Consider the following 15,183-nt stretch of genomic DNA (forward strand, 5'->3'; position numbering starts at 1 on the left):
GGTTTGGTAGAACGTGCCATAACAATACTCCAGAGTTACTGTTTGTATATTCTTCGCGGGTGCTGTATTAGCTTATTTTTGGATTTATAGGGGATTTATGTGAAAAACATGAATTTGACGCATATGAGATTTGACCTGGAATCTCGGATATATCAGTTATGGTATTTGTGTAGTCTATATGTTGCTACATTGACGTAATCTTGTGTTTTGTTATGGAACAAGAAGAGACATCTTAGGAAAAAAAATGTGATGAAAAACAAAATCCGACCTGGGTTCCAATATTGGGCTCCTGGCGGAACCTTTTGTGTCTTACCACTTATCATCAGAGCGATCTTCTGTTCCTTGCTAATGATTTTAATCTTGTCCGTCTGTTCATTAACAATAATTTTAATCTTATCCTTCTGGGAGCTTCTGTATGTTTGAACAAACATGTCATGTAATTGTGAAAAGGTAAGGGGTTGCACTTTAGTGCAGAAGCAGAATGCTTTCATTTGCTTAATGAAACCTCAACTGTCAAGAAAAAAATGAGAAGGTTAACACAAGGAGTAAGAGATGGTTAACTCTTTTCCCTGGGAAACATAAAAGAAATTTGATCAAACAAATATAGCTTCAGTTAATTACAATACCACACATACAAGCATTAGAGCAAGGTGGATGCATGCATGAAAGCACACATAACCAGCTGCTCTCCTCTGTTCAGAATCTTCAGAATTCTTGTGATAATACAAGTGCTATAAACATTGGTAAAAATCCTGTACAACACTCACGCACCTAGCACATTGATATTCGCTATCACTTTTTGAGAGATCATGTCGAGAAGGGAGATGTGGAATTGAATTTTCACGAAACTGTTGAATTCTTCTCGATTTGTTTTTCTTTGAGGTGAGTTGGGAATTGTTCATCCTTTTGGCATTAATTGAGGGGGAGTTTGGCTCTTTGTTGTATTCATATTTTCTTTTCTTCTTTTGATTCTTCTTTTTGCATGAATGTTTAAATTTATGCATGGTGTGATATAAAATGAAAAAAATAAGAAAAGGAAAAAAAGGAGAAGAGCTTTGTATATTCTTGTGCATTCTAGTAATACTTGTTAGATAATATGATTACTAGACTAGCTGTGTGCATTTTAGTTTTTATATGAGCTTTTGATATTGTTTTTGAGTGATATGACACATGACACATAATTCCTTTATTTGAATTAAGGAAATATTTGAAGTTAGTATTTAGTTTGAATGATTAATGCTTGTAAACACTACCTGTACTACCATTAATTTGGTTCGGCTGTTGCTGTGAAACAGAAGGAACTGGAGTCTTGGGCTCTATCCATGATGTCAGCCATCAAGTTAGCTTTCAATTCACACATCGAAAATAGGTTTGCCGACCCATTGAGTATGGCGGTTTGGGAGTGCTTAATCTGGAGTACATGAGTTGGTCGCTCCGAATACGTTGGCTCTGTAACGTTACAGAAGACTGATAGTGCTCGAGCGTGGCACAGTCTACCAGTCCAGGTGCCTCATGTTTCTCGTGAGTTATTTAGCATGGCGGTAAAGACTTGCATAGGAGATGGACAATCCACCTTGTTTTGGACAGATAGATGGCTGGAAGGGAAAACTGTTAGTGAGATATCTCCTAATCTGACTAAGTTGATGCCAAAAAGACTGTCAGGCGGTGTACGGTGGTGCAAGTCTTGGACAACAAAAAATGGGTAACAGATATTAACAGACCATTGACGGTTCAGGTTCTTGTGGAGTTTCTTTAGATTTGGGACTTGGTCGAAGGGGTGGCCTTACAAGTTGGAGTTCCAGATCAGCATGTTTGGAAGCTCTCAAACTCAGAAATTTATACTTCTAAATCTGCATATGAGGCCATCTTTGTTGGGACGGTAAGGTTTGCATCTTGGAGAAGAATTTGGAAGAGTTGGACGCCTTTGAAATGCAAATTATTTATATGGTTGGCAATTAATAATCGTTGTTGGACAACAGATCGGTTGGACAAGCGAGGACTTCAACACCCGCCTACATGTCCATTATGTGATCAAGCTCAGGAAACCATTAATCACATCCTAATCACTTGTGTGTTTTCTTGACAAGTATGGTGTTTTTGGTCTTACAACGGCTTGGCTACTCTAGCTTTCCAACCTAGATTACTGCTAGGTTTGTCAATTGGTGGTCAAGAACGGTAAGGGGTTTACCTACTTATGAGAAGAAAGTGTTAAACTCTTTAATCATCTTGGTTGCTTGGGAAATTTGGAAGCACACGAACAATTGTGTGTTTAATGGCGCTACCCCATGCTTGGCCGATGTCCTCCGAGCCATCGCTAATGAGGGCGCTCTTTGGTGCCTAGCAGGAGTTGCTAGGGTCCGTGATCTCTTTACTAGAACTGTGCTGCTAATGCACTAGTTTGTGTTTTTTTTTCTTTGGGTGTGTGGTATTATGTTGTATCTTTGGTGGGTGGGTGTCGAAGTCTTTTTCTAACACCGTACACATTTTCTTCTCTATCTTAATAAAATGATATGCAGATCTCCTGCATGTTCTAAAAAAAGATACGAATGTGAGAGCTACACAAATGTTTTAGGGTGAATCTATCTAGGTTGGTGTTGGTATTTCTTATACCCTCATAAATTTGTTTCTTTAAACGTCGTGGGATTGTTGGAAGGTTAGAGGCGCCACGTCATCTGTTTGTTCAGATAATTAAAGATATGCATTAATCAGCGATAGGGCAGCTTAGGTTTTAATTGGTGTAGCGACGAGGGGTAGATGCGTTTGTGCTCCTGTATCGTTCCTATTGGGCCCTGGTTGCTGTGCCGGCCCTTCCTTGCATATGGGCTTCTCGCTTCCTCATTACTTGGCCCACGTTTTATATGTTCCATAAGCGCACAATATTATTGATGCAGTACTTTCACTTCATAGTATTCTAGAGTAGAGTATCGTATTTATATTTTCCTAAAGGACACACTGATGGCATAAAATGTTTCCTTTTTTCTACCTTGCTTTGTCTAAGGAAATTATACTAACCAATCGGGGATAAAATCCAATAAAAGATATGATAGATTAAGCCTACCAATAAAACACACATAGTCTAACCTATCTAGTTGTCAGAGTTTCAGAGAAGACTATGGGTAACCACAAATTAGACTCGAGTTATTCTTGGCGCAACTTGTATTAATGGGGTAAGAGTTTTACTTTAGGCACCAAAGCACCGGTTCCCGCTATGGAAGAACTGGTCTCCCTGGTCTTGTAATGGCAGTGTACTAGAGCTAACACGGATGACTTCAAAGGATGCTTGAAGCTATCACCATCCGACTGACTATGTCCTTTGATGTTTCTCTAGCTTTCCTTTCCTAGAACTATACGACCAAGGCACCACACCTTTGTCGTACAATAAAATACTTCCCTTGATACCTCCAGAATTAGCTAGGTGAACTAAGCCCAGGCAAGAAACATATAAGACTACACAGCAGATTCCTAGTCTAATGCACACACGATCGACCAATCATTCGAGCGGATAAATATTCTGCAAATAAAGTAAAGACTTTAAAGTAAATGCTCAGAAATGTAAAGCAAATAATGTAAATGCTTGTAAGTAAATATTCTGCAGGGGAGGCCATCCGGGCCAGCCTTGGCCTCCTATCTGAAAGGGAAGAGGAGTCGGCCGGGCACCCTAGCTAGGCTGGCCGGCTAGGTCTTGCCCAACCAGTCAGGTCATCAAGCCTAATTGGTCCCTTTTCTTCCTTCTTCCGTGCATCTCTTCATTATTTGAGTGGTACCTGCAAAATAGCTAAGATGCGACAAAACTAGTGGAAATAGAATAGTCTAAACCAAATTGATGCATTGAACATAGTTTTACCCTTTTTATTGTCAAAGGTTGGTGGTCAAAATGAGTTTAATTGACCACCATCAGCTATCTAAAACCGAATCTGAAATGAATCAAAGCCTTCTTCATTTCAAACTCATTTGGAAAGACTTTAATCTGTGGGACATTTACGTAGATGGACCTATTCCCCGTTCAATGCTAGACTTGGAAAAATAGGGATCTAGTAAACAAGTCGCTTAAGACCCACATTCTTCTTCCTTGTTGTTTCTTGTGTGTAACTCAGTTTGCCTATGAATCAAATGTCGTTTGATTTATTGGAAAGTAGATTTGATAAAATTTATTGGAAAGTAGACTTGGTAAGCTTGCAACTATGTAAACCATGTATGCTAGAAACCTCTGAGTTGGTGTAAAAATCATTATGAACTTCATGAACATAAGTGCACCGGATCTTTTGCTTGTGTGCCCCTACCTCCTGCTTAGCCCCACAAGTGTGTTTGTGTGCATGTCAGGACAAAGTTTACTGTGTAATTGGAACGACTGTATTGAGCCTTAGATGGCCAGTATATATAAGAGTATACAACTTAGATCTCAAGTAATCCCTGAGAGGCTGAGATATAGATGGAAACAAATCCTATCTGCCATAACAACCAGATGCTCTCTAGAGTCCTAAGTCCTAACCATATATACTCTAAAAAAATTATGGAGTGACAAATATAGGATCACATTCTCATGTATTCTCTATATTGTTTTAAGAGAAACAAGTTTATGTCTTGAGAACCACGTATAAAGGTGAATATCCAGTATCTAGGTATATCCACATCATGCATTCTTTGTTAGGCACTTAGGTGGTGTTTGGGAAGAGGGACTAAACTTTAGTCCTTCTCACAAAAATTTTAGTTCCTATGGGAGGGATTTATATATGCTTTTGTGAGAGGGACCTCCTTCCCAAACACCACCTTAGGCCTCATTGAGAAGCAGAGAGGTGGCAGGAACAGAGGTGATTTCGTTCATATGGGATAAAATTGTTTTTTCAGCAATTCACCTATGCAAATTGATAAAAAAAGGAAAATAATAGCTCAAGTTGATGAACATGCTAAAAAATACAGTGAGAACATTGCTAGTAGAATAAAGCAATAATTTGATTATGGAAATATAATTGTGATTTTTGGATTGTAATAAACCAGCTTTTTCATGAGGAGAATCACAATAAAATAGATTGTAGATATTTGGCAAATATTCTCTTGTAAGTAACTAATTTTAAAAATACCTGGTGATGGTACTTCAAAGCTAATATATCAAAGCCAGGACAAAATGGGCATGGTTTTATTCATATCCATTGTCCAACACAAAAATGGACAAGGAAATAATCAAGTACCTTGGTTTCAATATTTGTCACTAGAAACTGTTTATATTTAAACTTTAATCGATCTGGTTTTAGTAAAAAAATAAATATTGAAAATTATATTAAAGTATGTTGCATGCTAAATATAACCGTACAACCATCAGTCTAAACAACCTTAACTTATGACTCTATAGTTATTGATAGTCAATGTAAAAATAGTATAGAGAAATGGTGATGATTATTTGGAAGTGGATAGAATATCCGGTTTAAGATATTTTAACCGTTAACCATCAAGCTATGATAGGCACCGAAACAAAGGTGGGAGTACTATCGGTTCAATCGAAAAGACATGCATGGAAAGCTTTTATATCGGTTAACTGTCACTTCGATCCAGGGCAGTGAGGCCCCACCGCCCTCCTCCTCCCCCTCTATTGACAGTTACTAGAAGGCAGGAGATTTGTAGCAATCAAGCCCCTCATTAGCACATGCTATCGTAAATATTCACCCTCCACTGTGCACCGTATGATCCCCAAGGGGGGCTGCCTTCTTGTCATCACCCGATCGCTGCCCAACGACCCAAGATGGCAGGCACTTATGGTCCTTACCATGCTGCCAGTTTTCTCTCGCCCCCATGTCCACGCAACATGGTGTGCATATTCAGAAAGCCTTCATGGAGCCGAGCCACGCTGCGCCGCACAGCCCCCACCGCCCCGAGTCGAGCCAAAATTCGGGTGACACGTCTCATGCGTGCGGCAGCGGGTGTTCGAAGGAGCCGAACCGGCGCCACTCGGCTAAGGCCACAACTCAGCTTGGGGCCCGGGGTAGCGAGGATCATGTGACAAATGGCACTGCAGTAAATAGGGGCTCCCGTACACAGCAGGTTGGGATGGGGGCCTATAAAAGGTGGCCCCACCGAGCACACACATAGACACACTACATTGCTCGCTCCTACTACTGTTCACGTCTCTCTCGCTCTCTCGCTTCGGCTGCCTTCCTTTTTTTTCTTCTCTCTCCCTTCCCTTTCTTCCTCTGGCGAGAGGAGGTGGAAGGAGGAAGAGTGGAGGCGAGGGGTCTAGCTGACCGGGGAAGAGGCTTTTCCTTGCAAGGCGGGGTGACCTCTTCGTCGGTTCCTCCGAAGATCTGCCCGTGCTGGGAAAGCGTGCGTGTGGGACCCCTGCCCGAGTGGTTGCTACGGTTGCACCCCGATCTGCTCCACCGGTGAGGTAATCCTCCTCTGGCCGCTTGGTTGGTTTTCTCCTGTTTTCCTTTCCTAATAACGCTGAAATGTGGGTCGTCTCGCATGTAGCCGCATGGGTGGTTCTTTCTTCCCTTTGTTCATGCGGAGGCAAAGGAAGGGGGGACCATGTTCGTGTTCCACCTTTTCTTTTCTATTTTTTGGGTGAGTTTTGGTGCGTAGAGGAGGGGTTTTAGGTGGGGGAGTCGGGGTTCAGTTTTGTGGTTTGCACTTGGATTGCAAGAATTGGTTTTGTTTGGTTCAGAGGCATTCAAATAGGAGATCTGGGGATGGACAACGACTTAGCACAGATTTCTGATTGAATGCATGTGTGTTGTGTTCTTTTGTTGGATTGATTCTTATGGAATAGCATATCAATTGTGCAGGAAATTATTAGAATGTTTATGCCATTTCTGCTAGAGTATCATGCTCCCAGGATAGACTCGGAAATAAAATCTGCCACCCTAGATAACATCATGCCTAGCTAGTAGATAGAATTGTCTATTGTCGTGAAATGAGATGTTTATTGTGCAAGATACTATTTGGTGGTTTTCCATATCAGTGAAATTGCAATATTTAAGATCTGTGAGAACTATTTCCACCTAATGAAAAAAATATAATAAAATATGGTAGTGGGAAAATCTTTGTTTGGAAGCAAAGTCTTCCGCTCACATGTCTAGTGCTGTTGGGTAGCAAGTGGGACCATGGCATGCTTTGGATTGTGTCGTTTGTTTATGGAAAAGCTTAATTTCAGGAAAAACAATTTACACGAGTATCATGTGTTGTTAAAGGATGAATAGAATCATGATATGGTGCTGCCTGCTGTCAACTGTTTCCGTAAAATCCTAATTTTCAGTTAAAGGTATCAATTAGGATGGGGCGAGATGAGTTGTAAGGCACGAAGGGAAAACCTTCTTTTGAAGCATAGTTCTCTGGTCCCACATTTAGTGTTGTCGAACAGGAAACGGACCATGGCATGTAGGGGGTGCCATAGATTGATCGGTGTTCCCTTAAAATCTTCATTTAAAAGAAAATTGATCGGTGTTCCCTTAAAATCTTCATTTAAAAGAAAAATAACCTCCATGTAGGTGTTGCGGTGCCAAGGGATAAGTATAATCGGCGCATTTGGGTGGCACCGCGTTTGCCAACTGCTAGCACAAAAGCATTTTGAGGTAATGCCATCTGCACGGTATGAGGTGTGAGACGTGGTAGGACAAGTTGTAAGCTGTGACGGCAACAGCAGCTTTGTTTTCAAGCAAAGTCCTCTATGCACGCACATAGCTCTATTGAGTGACAAGTGAACGGTGGCATGTATGTGAGCATGAACTGTCAATTTGTGTCCTTATAACTTAATTGCAAAGAGAAAATCACTACACAAGTGTCATGCATTGCTGAGGAATGTGTAGGACCACGACATCAAGGTGGTGCCGCATACTACCAGTTGTTGCATAAAAGCTTAATTTAATGCACCCTACACGAATGTGTAGGACCACGACATCGAGGTGGTGCCAGATACTACCAGTTGTTGCATAAAAGCTTCATTTAATGCGGTATGACGTGTAGGGTGCATTAGGGCGAGTCGTAGGCTAGGCCAGGCGGGCACATGGTGACCTGGGTGATCACCTCCTTTAGGTTGGTCAGCTTCTCTAACAACTGAGATTATTCCTAGAAGTCGGTTTTGCTCCTTGCATTCTATTGTGATGTTAGTTGAAAGGAGGTGGTGAGTTGGGCTTGGCCAAATGGCATGCGAAATGGGGTCGACCGACCTACTTGTAGATTTGTTTGTCCACCTTTAGGTCGATAGGAGTTGAGCATGTCAGCCCGGGCTGTTGGACGAGGCTGGCCGACATCTTGGTGGTAGACCAAACCAAATTAGTGGTCCGGCCGACCACCCCAAGACTTTCGAAGGCAACCTAGGGTTACATTACTTCAGGCCGGTTGGTCCCAATGTTTTGGTCAGCTAGTCAATGTACAACTTTGAGCTACCTTGGAATGGGAAAGGAAATGAACATATAATTTAGACATGTTCGGGCTACTAGGGGGCGTAATACCCTACTCCTGTGTGTGTTATGTGCTATTCTTTGCATAGATTCAAGCTAGAATTCCCCCAACCCCTTCTCATGGTCTTGGTCCTCCACTTATGTACTCCAGGTGGTACCAAAATGATTGTACCGAAGAGATGGGCTAAAGGTACATTTCATAGGCTACATCTACTTATCTGGTAGACATCCTCCTTTGGGTTTCATGTGCCTCCAACTTGCCTGTAATTATTGTTGTGGTAGTCCTTCCTCGAGTGGAGCTGGAGAGGAGGGGTGAGTGCATGCCACGTGTCCCCCATGATGCCTGCTAGTGTTAGATAAGCTTAATGGGTGGGGGCGTGTTGATGCGAAAAACACACATTGGCCTGGAAGATTTGCTTAACTCCTGAGCAGGTCCAAAATCTTGCTTTTAGGTTCGTGAGCGTGCCAGTTGATTTGATCCTGCAATCAACAAGAATAAAAGACAAGAAAACCGAGATAAAATCCATAAATGATAGCCGATGATATATCGTCAATCGTTGAGCCGATGTTATTAGCATTAGATCGGCAATGAAGAATAAAGCAATATAAAACTAAATCTACTCGATCGGCTGTAGATATCAACGATATATAATCATTCTCTCGATGTATACTTAAACTAAGTGATTGGGATAGATGGAACATCATGTCGAGACGGTATAAATCACTTAAGTCTAAAGATAAATTAAGATCATGATTATATGAACGTTTATAGCATAGCCGATCAGATAGATCTAGCATGTATCGGCTAATACTCCGATACCACTCTATACTAAGATATCAAAACATACATGATATATTAAACTGAAAGCCTAATATACTTTAAAGCAATAAAATCTTAATATAAAGGGCAGATCTAGCATAACAGTCAAGCATATAAGACAAAAATAGCTAAATCAGGTGAGATCGGCTGAAACTCCAATACTATCTCTATTAGCAATCATAAAACAAGCTAGATATCACAATTAATAGATCGAACTCAACTGATGCAGCATTAAGCGTAAAGATAACTGTAAGATCTAAACAAGATGATGAAAACCTCTAAGAGATGGTAGATATGTTATATAATCTAGATTAATGACAAAATCTAACTCTATCGACTACTCTCTAGCAGTAAAAACCAGCCGATTGCAGGTTAGATGATGCAACTAATAAAGATTATGAAGAATATATGATAACTCGACGAATTACATAAACAAGATTAGAGTGCCATAAAGATGGAAGCACTAATCCCGAGAACACAAGCCGGCATGACAAGTTTACCTCTAGTTGAAGATCGAAACCGATGTAGCTCAACCCAAAAGCAAGAACTCGTCGAAATAAACGAAAGTAAAAGGGTGGCGATGCGCCGAAAGTGTTATTGAACTGTTGTTGTTGTTGTTGTTGTTTACATGGGTTCGGGTCATATTTATACCCGGGATACATGATATGTCCTTGCTGGACACGACTCTTATCTCTAACAAACTCTACGATACACATAAGTCTTTACGGCAGACTCTTGCCCAAACATATTTCTAAGGAAACTATTTAAAATATCCTAATTAATAGATACAATCATCTATCTAAGAGCTTATCTCCATCGTGGCAATCCTTGCGTAGCACGTCGATTGATTCTAGATATAGTTTTATAACCACCTCAATGAAATCGGCTGTATCGGCTGTCTTCTGTCCGATCCATCTCAGCCGATACAGACTTCAGCCGATGCCTCCGCAACCGATGCAAACTCTGTTATTCGAACACAATCCTTTGCCAAATCCACTTTGATTCCAATGCCAAACCTGGTTCATATCTTACCAAATTTGGTCATTAGCAGGGCGTCATCCACATTCGGTGCCCCAACAACCCACTTATCAGCGTCTTGGTGGAGTGGGTGAAAAGTAGTGGGGCCGGATGGGCCTGACGGAGTCAACTTCACCGCCTGATAGCCCACACTGGTCCTCGTTGGAAAGGCAGTAAGGGTAGTCTTGTCCCCCACTACCCCCACATTGCATGCCTAGGCAGGCAGATATCTGTCAAGTTTTCCTGAATGGGGGCAACATGAAATTGACTAGGTGGGATGGCATGCCTCACTTTAGCGCATTAAATGCTTTAGTAGCGGTTCGTCCCCCAAACACTCTTGAGGCATCAGGTGGGCAACCATGCTCGGGACATACTGATACTGTCCCCCTCCCCCCGAGCTTGGGAATGGATGATGTGGCACCTAAATGCCCTGTGCCCGTGGTGTGGGGAACCCTAGTTCCCATATCACTAATAGTTAGTGATTGAATTGGTATCTAGCGAAAGTTGTATTTGAAACAAAGTCCCCTACACATGAATCTAGTGTTCTTGAGCGACAAGTGGGACCATGGCATGTAGGTGGTGATATTAAAATGCTATTTGTTTATTAGAAAAGACTAACTGCAACAAAAATGTCTTCTACACAAATAGTGTGTTGTTTTTTTTTTGACCAGGCAAACAGTGTGTTGTTGAGGTAGATACTAGGGAAGTAGTTAATGCCAACTTTCGAAGGACTACAAACTATTGGCATAAAAGCTTAGTTCTGAAAAGAAGCTTTGTACATATGACTATGATCTACCTATGCTTCAAGAAGGCACTAGGCGCTAGTCGGGTGGCTACCTGGCACCTAGACGACCAACTAGTCAAATCCAAGAAAATAGCAAGAATATTACATAAAAACTAGGCAATAAAAGACCAACTAGCAACACAAGAACACTTAAGATAGCTTAGCCGCCTAATACACTATGTGCCTATCACCTAATAGCCGTCTAGTGCCTAATCACGACGGCTACTATGTGCCTATCGCCTAATAGCCGTCTAGTGCCGAGTTTTAGAACACTAGCTAGGTCTTGCTAAGGGATGAATAGGACCATGCCATGTAATTAATACCACATATTATGGGATATTTCCTCAAAACTCTAGCTTTGAAGAGAAGGCTTTTGCTCTACATAGCATTATTGACCAATGAGTAGGACCATACTACATGTTAACCACTAATTTGTTCCTTAAAAGCTTAATTTTGAAGAAAATGCCTTTTGCCCATGTTTTTGGAAGTATTGAGGGGCTAGCACATATGTAAAAGGTTGCGTACCTCCAATTGTTTTCTCTTAAGCTTAATTTCAAAGTGAACTTCTCACATATATATAGTGTTGTTCAGTGATTAATTAGAATCAGGGGTATGTAGCTGGTGATGCAATTTGACAATTTTTTACTCTAAAAGTATAGTTTAAAGCATACACATCTACACACTTGCCTATCTTTGCTGATTGTCAATATAGATTAAGTCCACTTAAAGTGTCAAGTCCACTTAGTTTTAAAGAAATGTCTACACACTTGCCTATCTTTGCTGACTGTCAATATAGATTAAGTCCACTTAAAAGTGTCAAGTCCACTTAGTTTTAAGGAAATGTCTACACACTTTTAAACTAGTGTTGTGGTTTGCAAGGGATATTCCTTAAATTATGGAATTTATTATTGTGGTTTGCAAGGGAATCTAATTTAAACTAAACTCCACTTTACACTTTAAAGTCTACAATCTACACACTTAAAGTAGATATTCCTTAAAACTAGGGAATCTATTGTTGTGGTTTGCAAGGGAATTTAGTTTAAAGTGTCAAGTGCACTTTTTATTGTGAGGGAATCTACATTTCCTTTTAAGTGTTGTGGTTCATTTGTTGCTTCCTTAGAATCCTCACTTAGAGAGAAGATTGAACTATATAAGTTGAAACAAATTTCGCTCAGACTGGGGTTTATTTGTAGAGGTGGGATTTTGTTGGAGGGATTGGGGTTTAGTTCTAGAGTAGTTGCTTGATTATACCCTATTTTTCTTGCTTTAATATTTTGAGAAACACAATCAGAAGTGTAGTTGCATGCAACCAATTTACTATGCCATTTTCATTATATTGTGATTAGTATTGATCTTTTGAATAGTATATGACCATCTAAATTGCGTCCTTATGATATTGTCATAGGTGAAAACGACGGGAAGCTAACTAGAACCGTGCTTCATCTAGACTTGCACCTCTACAGAAGGAAATATGGAAGGTCAATGGTTGCATGAGCCTCACGGCATCAACCTATGCTTCTCAACTTCTTCTACGTTGCCTCGGATGAACCCTTCCATTGAGACGGGAACTAGAAATGTCACACATGTGCCATCTAAAAATGTATCTACTAGTAGTTCACAAGCCAGAAAAACAACAGTTCAAAAACCTAAGAGGAAAAGGCACAGGCCAAAGGTCATCAAAGAAGGAAAAGCAACCCAGGCACACAAATCTACAACTAGTGAGCCTCCCAAGGAAAAGGACAAACCAGCTGGTAAGAGGAAGTATGTTAGGAGGAAGGAACAAAATACTACACCAACAGAGCATCACCCTCCATCTAAAGACGCCGTTGCACACACTATTGTTGTACCAACTCTAGCCAAAAGATGTTTCAACTTTGATGGGAGAGATCATCATGAAGAAAATGTGGATCTGTTATCGCAAACTCGGGTGGAGGAGACACCTACTTGTTATGGGGATGCTCAGCTGTTAACATCTGCCGTCGATGGAAGCAATATCCAACTAGTTCAACCTTGGTGTGGCATCGGCAGCCCAATTTTTGCTTCAGTTGATCCAATGGCCAATATGCGGCAAATATGGGCAGAGAGTAGTAGAGCAAACAGGGTAACTTTTGACCTTAACAATTCTGCAGTGAATCATATTCCAAGAAGGTTTTCTAATCCTACAAACAGCTATGGCCAGAATTTCCAATTTGGTTCAAGAGAGCAAATAAACCAGTACCAACATTTCTACGACGACGACATTCCAGATGAAAGTGTCTCTCATCTCAACAGTTCCTCATGACAACTGCAAAACTCCTCAATTGATCTTGATCATTACTTATGTGTGCCTCAATCATCCACACAAAAATCACCTACACCAGACCATATGCTTCGTGGTTATATAGTTCCAGAAAATCTAGTCGTGCCTGCTTGGCATACTGGAAGAACCTGGATGGTAGGAAATTTCAACCATGAAGCTTCTACAAGAGTAGTCAATCCAATGCCCCAAGGATACAGAGTCCCACAAAGTCCAAGTGAACCTCCCACATGCAGTGAAAGGAACACAACGAACATAAATTTGAGTGAGTTTCCTGCAAAAAATGATCAGTCAAAGTTTGCTACCAATCCTAATGACCAGATTGGAGCTTCTTTTGGCCTTTGTGATTCTCACTTCTCAGATGTTCATGCAATAGGTAAAAAGAGAGGATATGACACTATCACCGATCATCAGGTTTCTTTTGATGCATACCTTGAACAATCGAATAGCAGAAGGCAGTTCTATAGTGACCCCCTCTCCACCAGCTCGGAAACGTATCTTCTAACCGAAACATGCAAGAGGATGAGATCAGAGAATCATAGCAGTTGGTTGGATGGATTCATTGGAAATGTTTCATCCACATCGGCAAATCTGTCTGGTAATTGGAATACAAATAATGTTTTGGCAATAAACCATGGAGTGTGTACAACCTTGGCTGATGTACAAAGGTCGATGGCCCTTGAGGAATCAAGATCTTCCCGGCAATACACTGACCCTACTCTGCCCTGCACTAGCAACACACATTTTATCGGTTCATGTGCACAACACACAAACTCGCCTGACAGTGCCATGAACTCACTGGGAGAAAATATTGGGCACAGGAATGGAGACCATCAACTTGAGTCTTTAGAAATCAGGCCTACTCAGCATTACACCAGTGAGTGTCTTGGTTTACCCAATGAGTGGTCTGGACATTTATCAGCTGGGCACACACATTTGCCCAATGAAACAATGATCCCATCCATAAATAAGAATTGGAGCTGTTCGGTGGCTTGGGCTGCATCTGCAGCACAGCCAACAGCGACAGTGTCGCAAGTAGCAAGTGCTGCAGCAGCCACATCCACAGCCCAGCCATCTGAACAACGCGATTATATCCCAAGCAGTGGTGTTCATCAACCTCAGCCTTTGGAGAACCAGATGGTTAAGGGGCAAGATTTGTGTCAAACACATAAAACTTCCACAAAATATGTCGCTGATGGAAATCCCTCCATTAATACTCCTGTGGAGCATATCCAAAGAACACCTATTGAAGTTATGTCCAGTTTTCAATCAGTGAACCGACCGGCAACAACTAAGAACTGCCATCTAGAGGCTTCTAGAGAAACCACATCAGCTAACCCCACCGAGAAGCCAAAAGTTTGGAGCCGGCCAAGGAAAGAAGTAGAACCCGTTGGGAAGCCAAAAGCTAGGGGCCATCCAAAGAAACAAGCAGAACCCGATGAGAAGCCAAAAGCTAGGGGTCGTGTAAGGAAAACAACTGAAGCTAATGGGAAGGCAGAAGATAGAGATCCTACAATGAAAGAAAATGATGGTTGTGAAATTATACCATCATCACTTGGATTATTTAGAAGCCATAATTGAGAAGTTGAAGCTCTTAAGCATCAACATGACATCAAACAATACCGTGGAAGAGACACCAAAAGATCTTGGTGCATTGGTTCCCTTAGAGGGAAAGGTAAAGAAAAGAGGTTCTCGGGCCGAAGTGAAAATTGATCCAGTCACCAATTTGATGTGGAACTTATTAATGGCGCTAGATAAGTGTGAAGGTGTTGAAGGAATTGATGAAGATAAGGAGAGGCTTCTTGAAGAAGAAAGAAGAATGTTCCGAGGACGGATTGATTCATTTATTGCTCACATGCATCTGGTTCAAGGTATACTA

The 15,183-nt window shown here is 41.2% G+C and overlaps 2 protein-coding genes across 3 annotated transcripts; both read left to right on the forward strand.

Moving 5' to 3' along the window:
* The first annotated feature begins 6,084 nt into the window (after positions 1 to 6,084).
* Positions 6,085 to 13,314, forward strand: LOC107280105 (protein ROS1A-like). Of its 2 annotated transcripts, none has more exons than XR_010739177.1 (2): positions 6,085 to 6,376; positions 7,476 to 7,759. XR_010739177.1 is itself a non-coding variant. In XM_015769570.3 (2 exons), the coding sequence occupies exon 2, from the start codon at positions 12,480 to 12,482 to the stop codon at positions 13,287 to 13,289; it is 810 nt and encodes a 269-aa protein (XP_015625056.2). In that variant the 5' UTR covers positions 6,085 to 6,376; positions 12,414 to 12,479; the 3' UTR covers positions 13,290 to 13,314. The 2 variants fall into 2 exon arrangements, 1 of the variants encoding a protein (XP_015625056.2); XM_015769570.3 differs by lacking the exon at positions 7,476 to 7,759 and adding an exon at positions 12,414 to 13,314.
* On the forward strand, positions 13,314 to 15,027 carry LOC136355099 (protein ROS1A-like). The gene has a single exon (XM_066307259.1). The coding sequence runs from the start codon at positions 13,374 to 13,376 to the stop codon at positions 14,883 to 14,885; it is 1,512 nt and encodes a 503-aa protein (XP_066163356.1). The 5' UTR covers positions 13,314 to 13,373; the 3' UTR covers positions 14,886 to 15,027.
* The last annotated feature ends 156 nt before the right edge of the window (positions 15,028 to 15,183 follow it).

Source organism: Oryza sativa, chromosome 2 (assembly GCF_034140825.1).
Source record: "Oryza sativa Japonica Group chromosome 2, ASM3414082v1".
In the NCBI taxonomy this organism is placed as follows: domain Eukaryota; kingdom Viridiplantae; phylum Streptophyta; class Magnoliopsida; order Poales; family Poaceae; genus Oryza; species Oryza sativa.

Excerpts from the sequence above, each read along its gene's own strand:
- LOC107280105 (XM_015769570.3), top strand. The coding sequence starts at position 12,480 with ATGGAAGGTCAATGGTTGCATGAGCCTCACGGCATCAACCTATGCTTC.
- LOC136355099 (XM_066307259.1), top strand. The coding sequence starts at position 13,374 with ATGCTTCGTGGTTATATAGTTCCAGAAAATCTAGTCGTGCCTGCTTGG.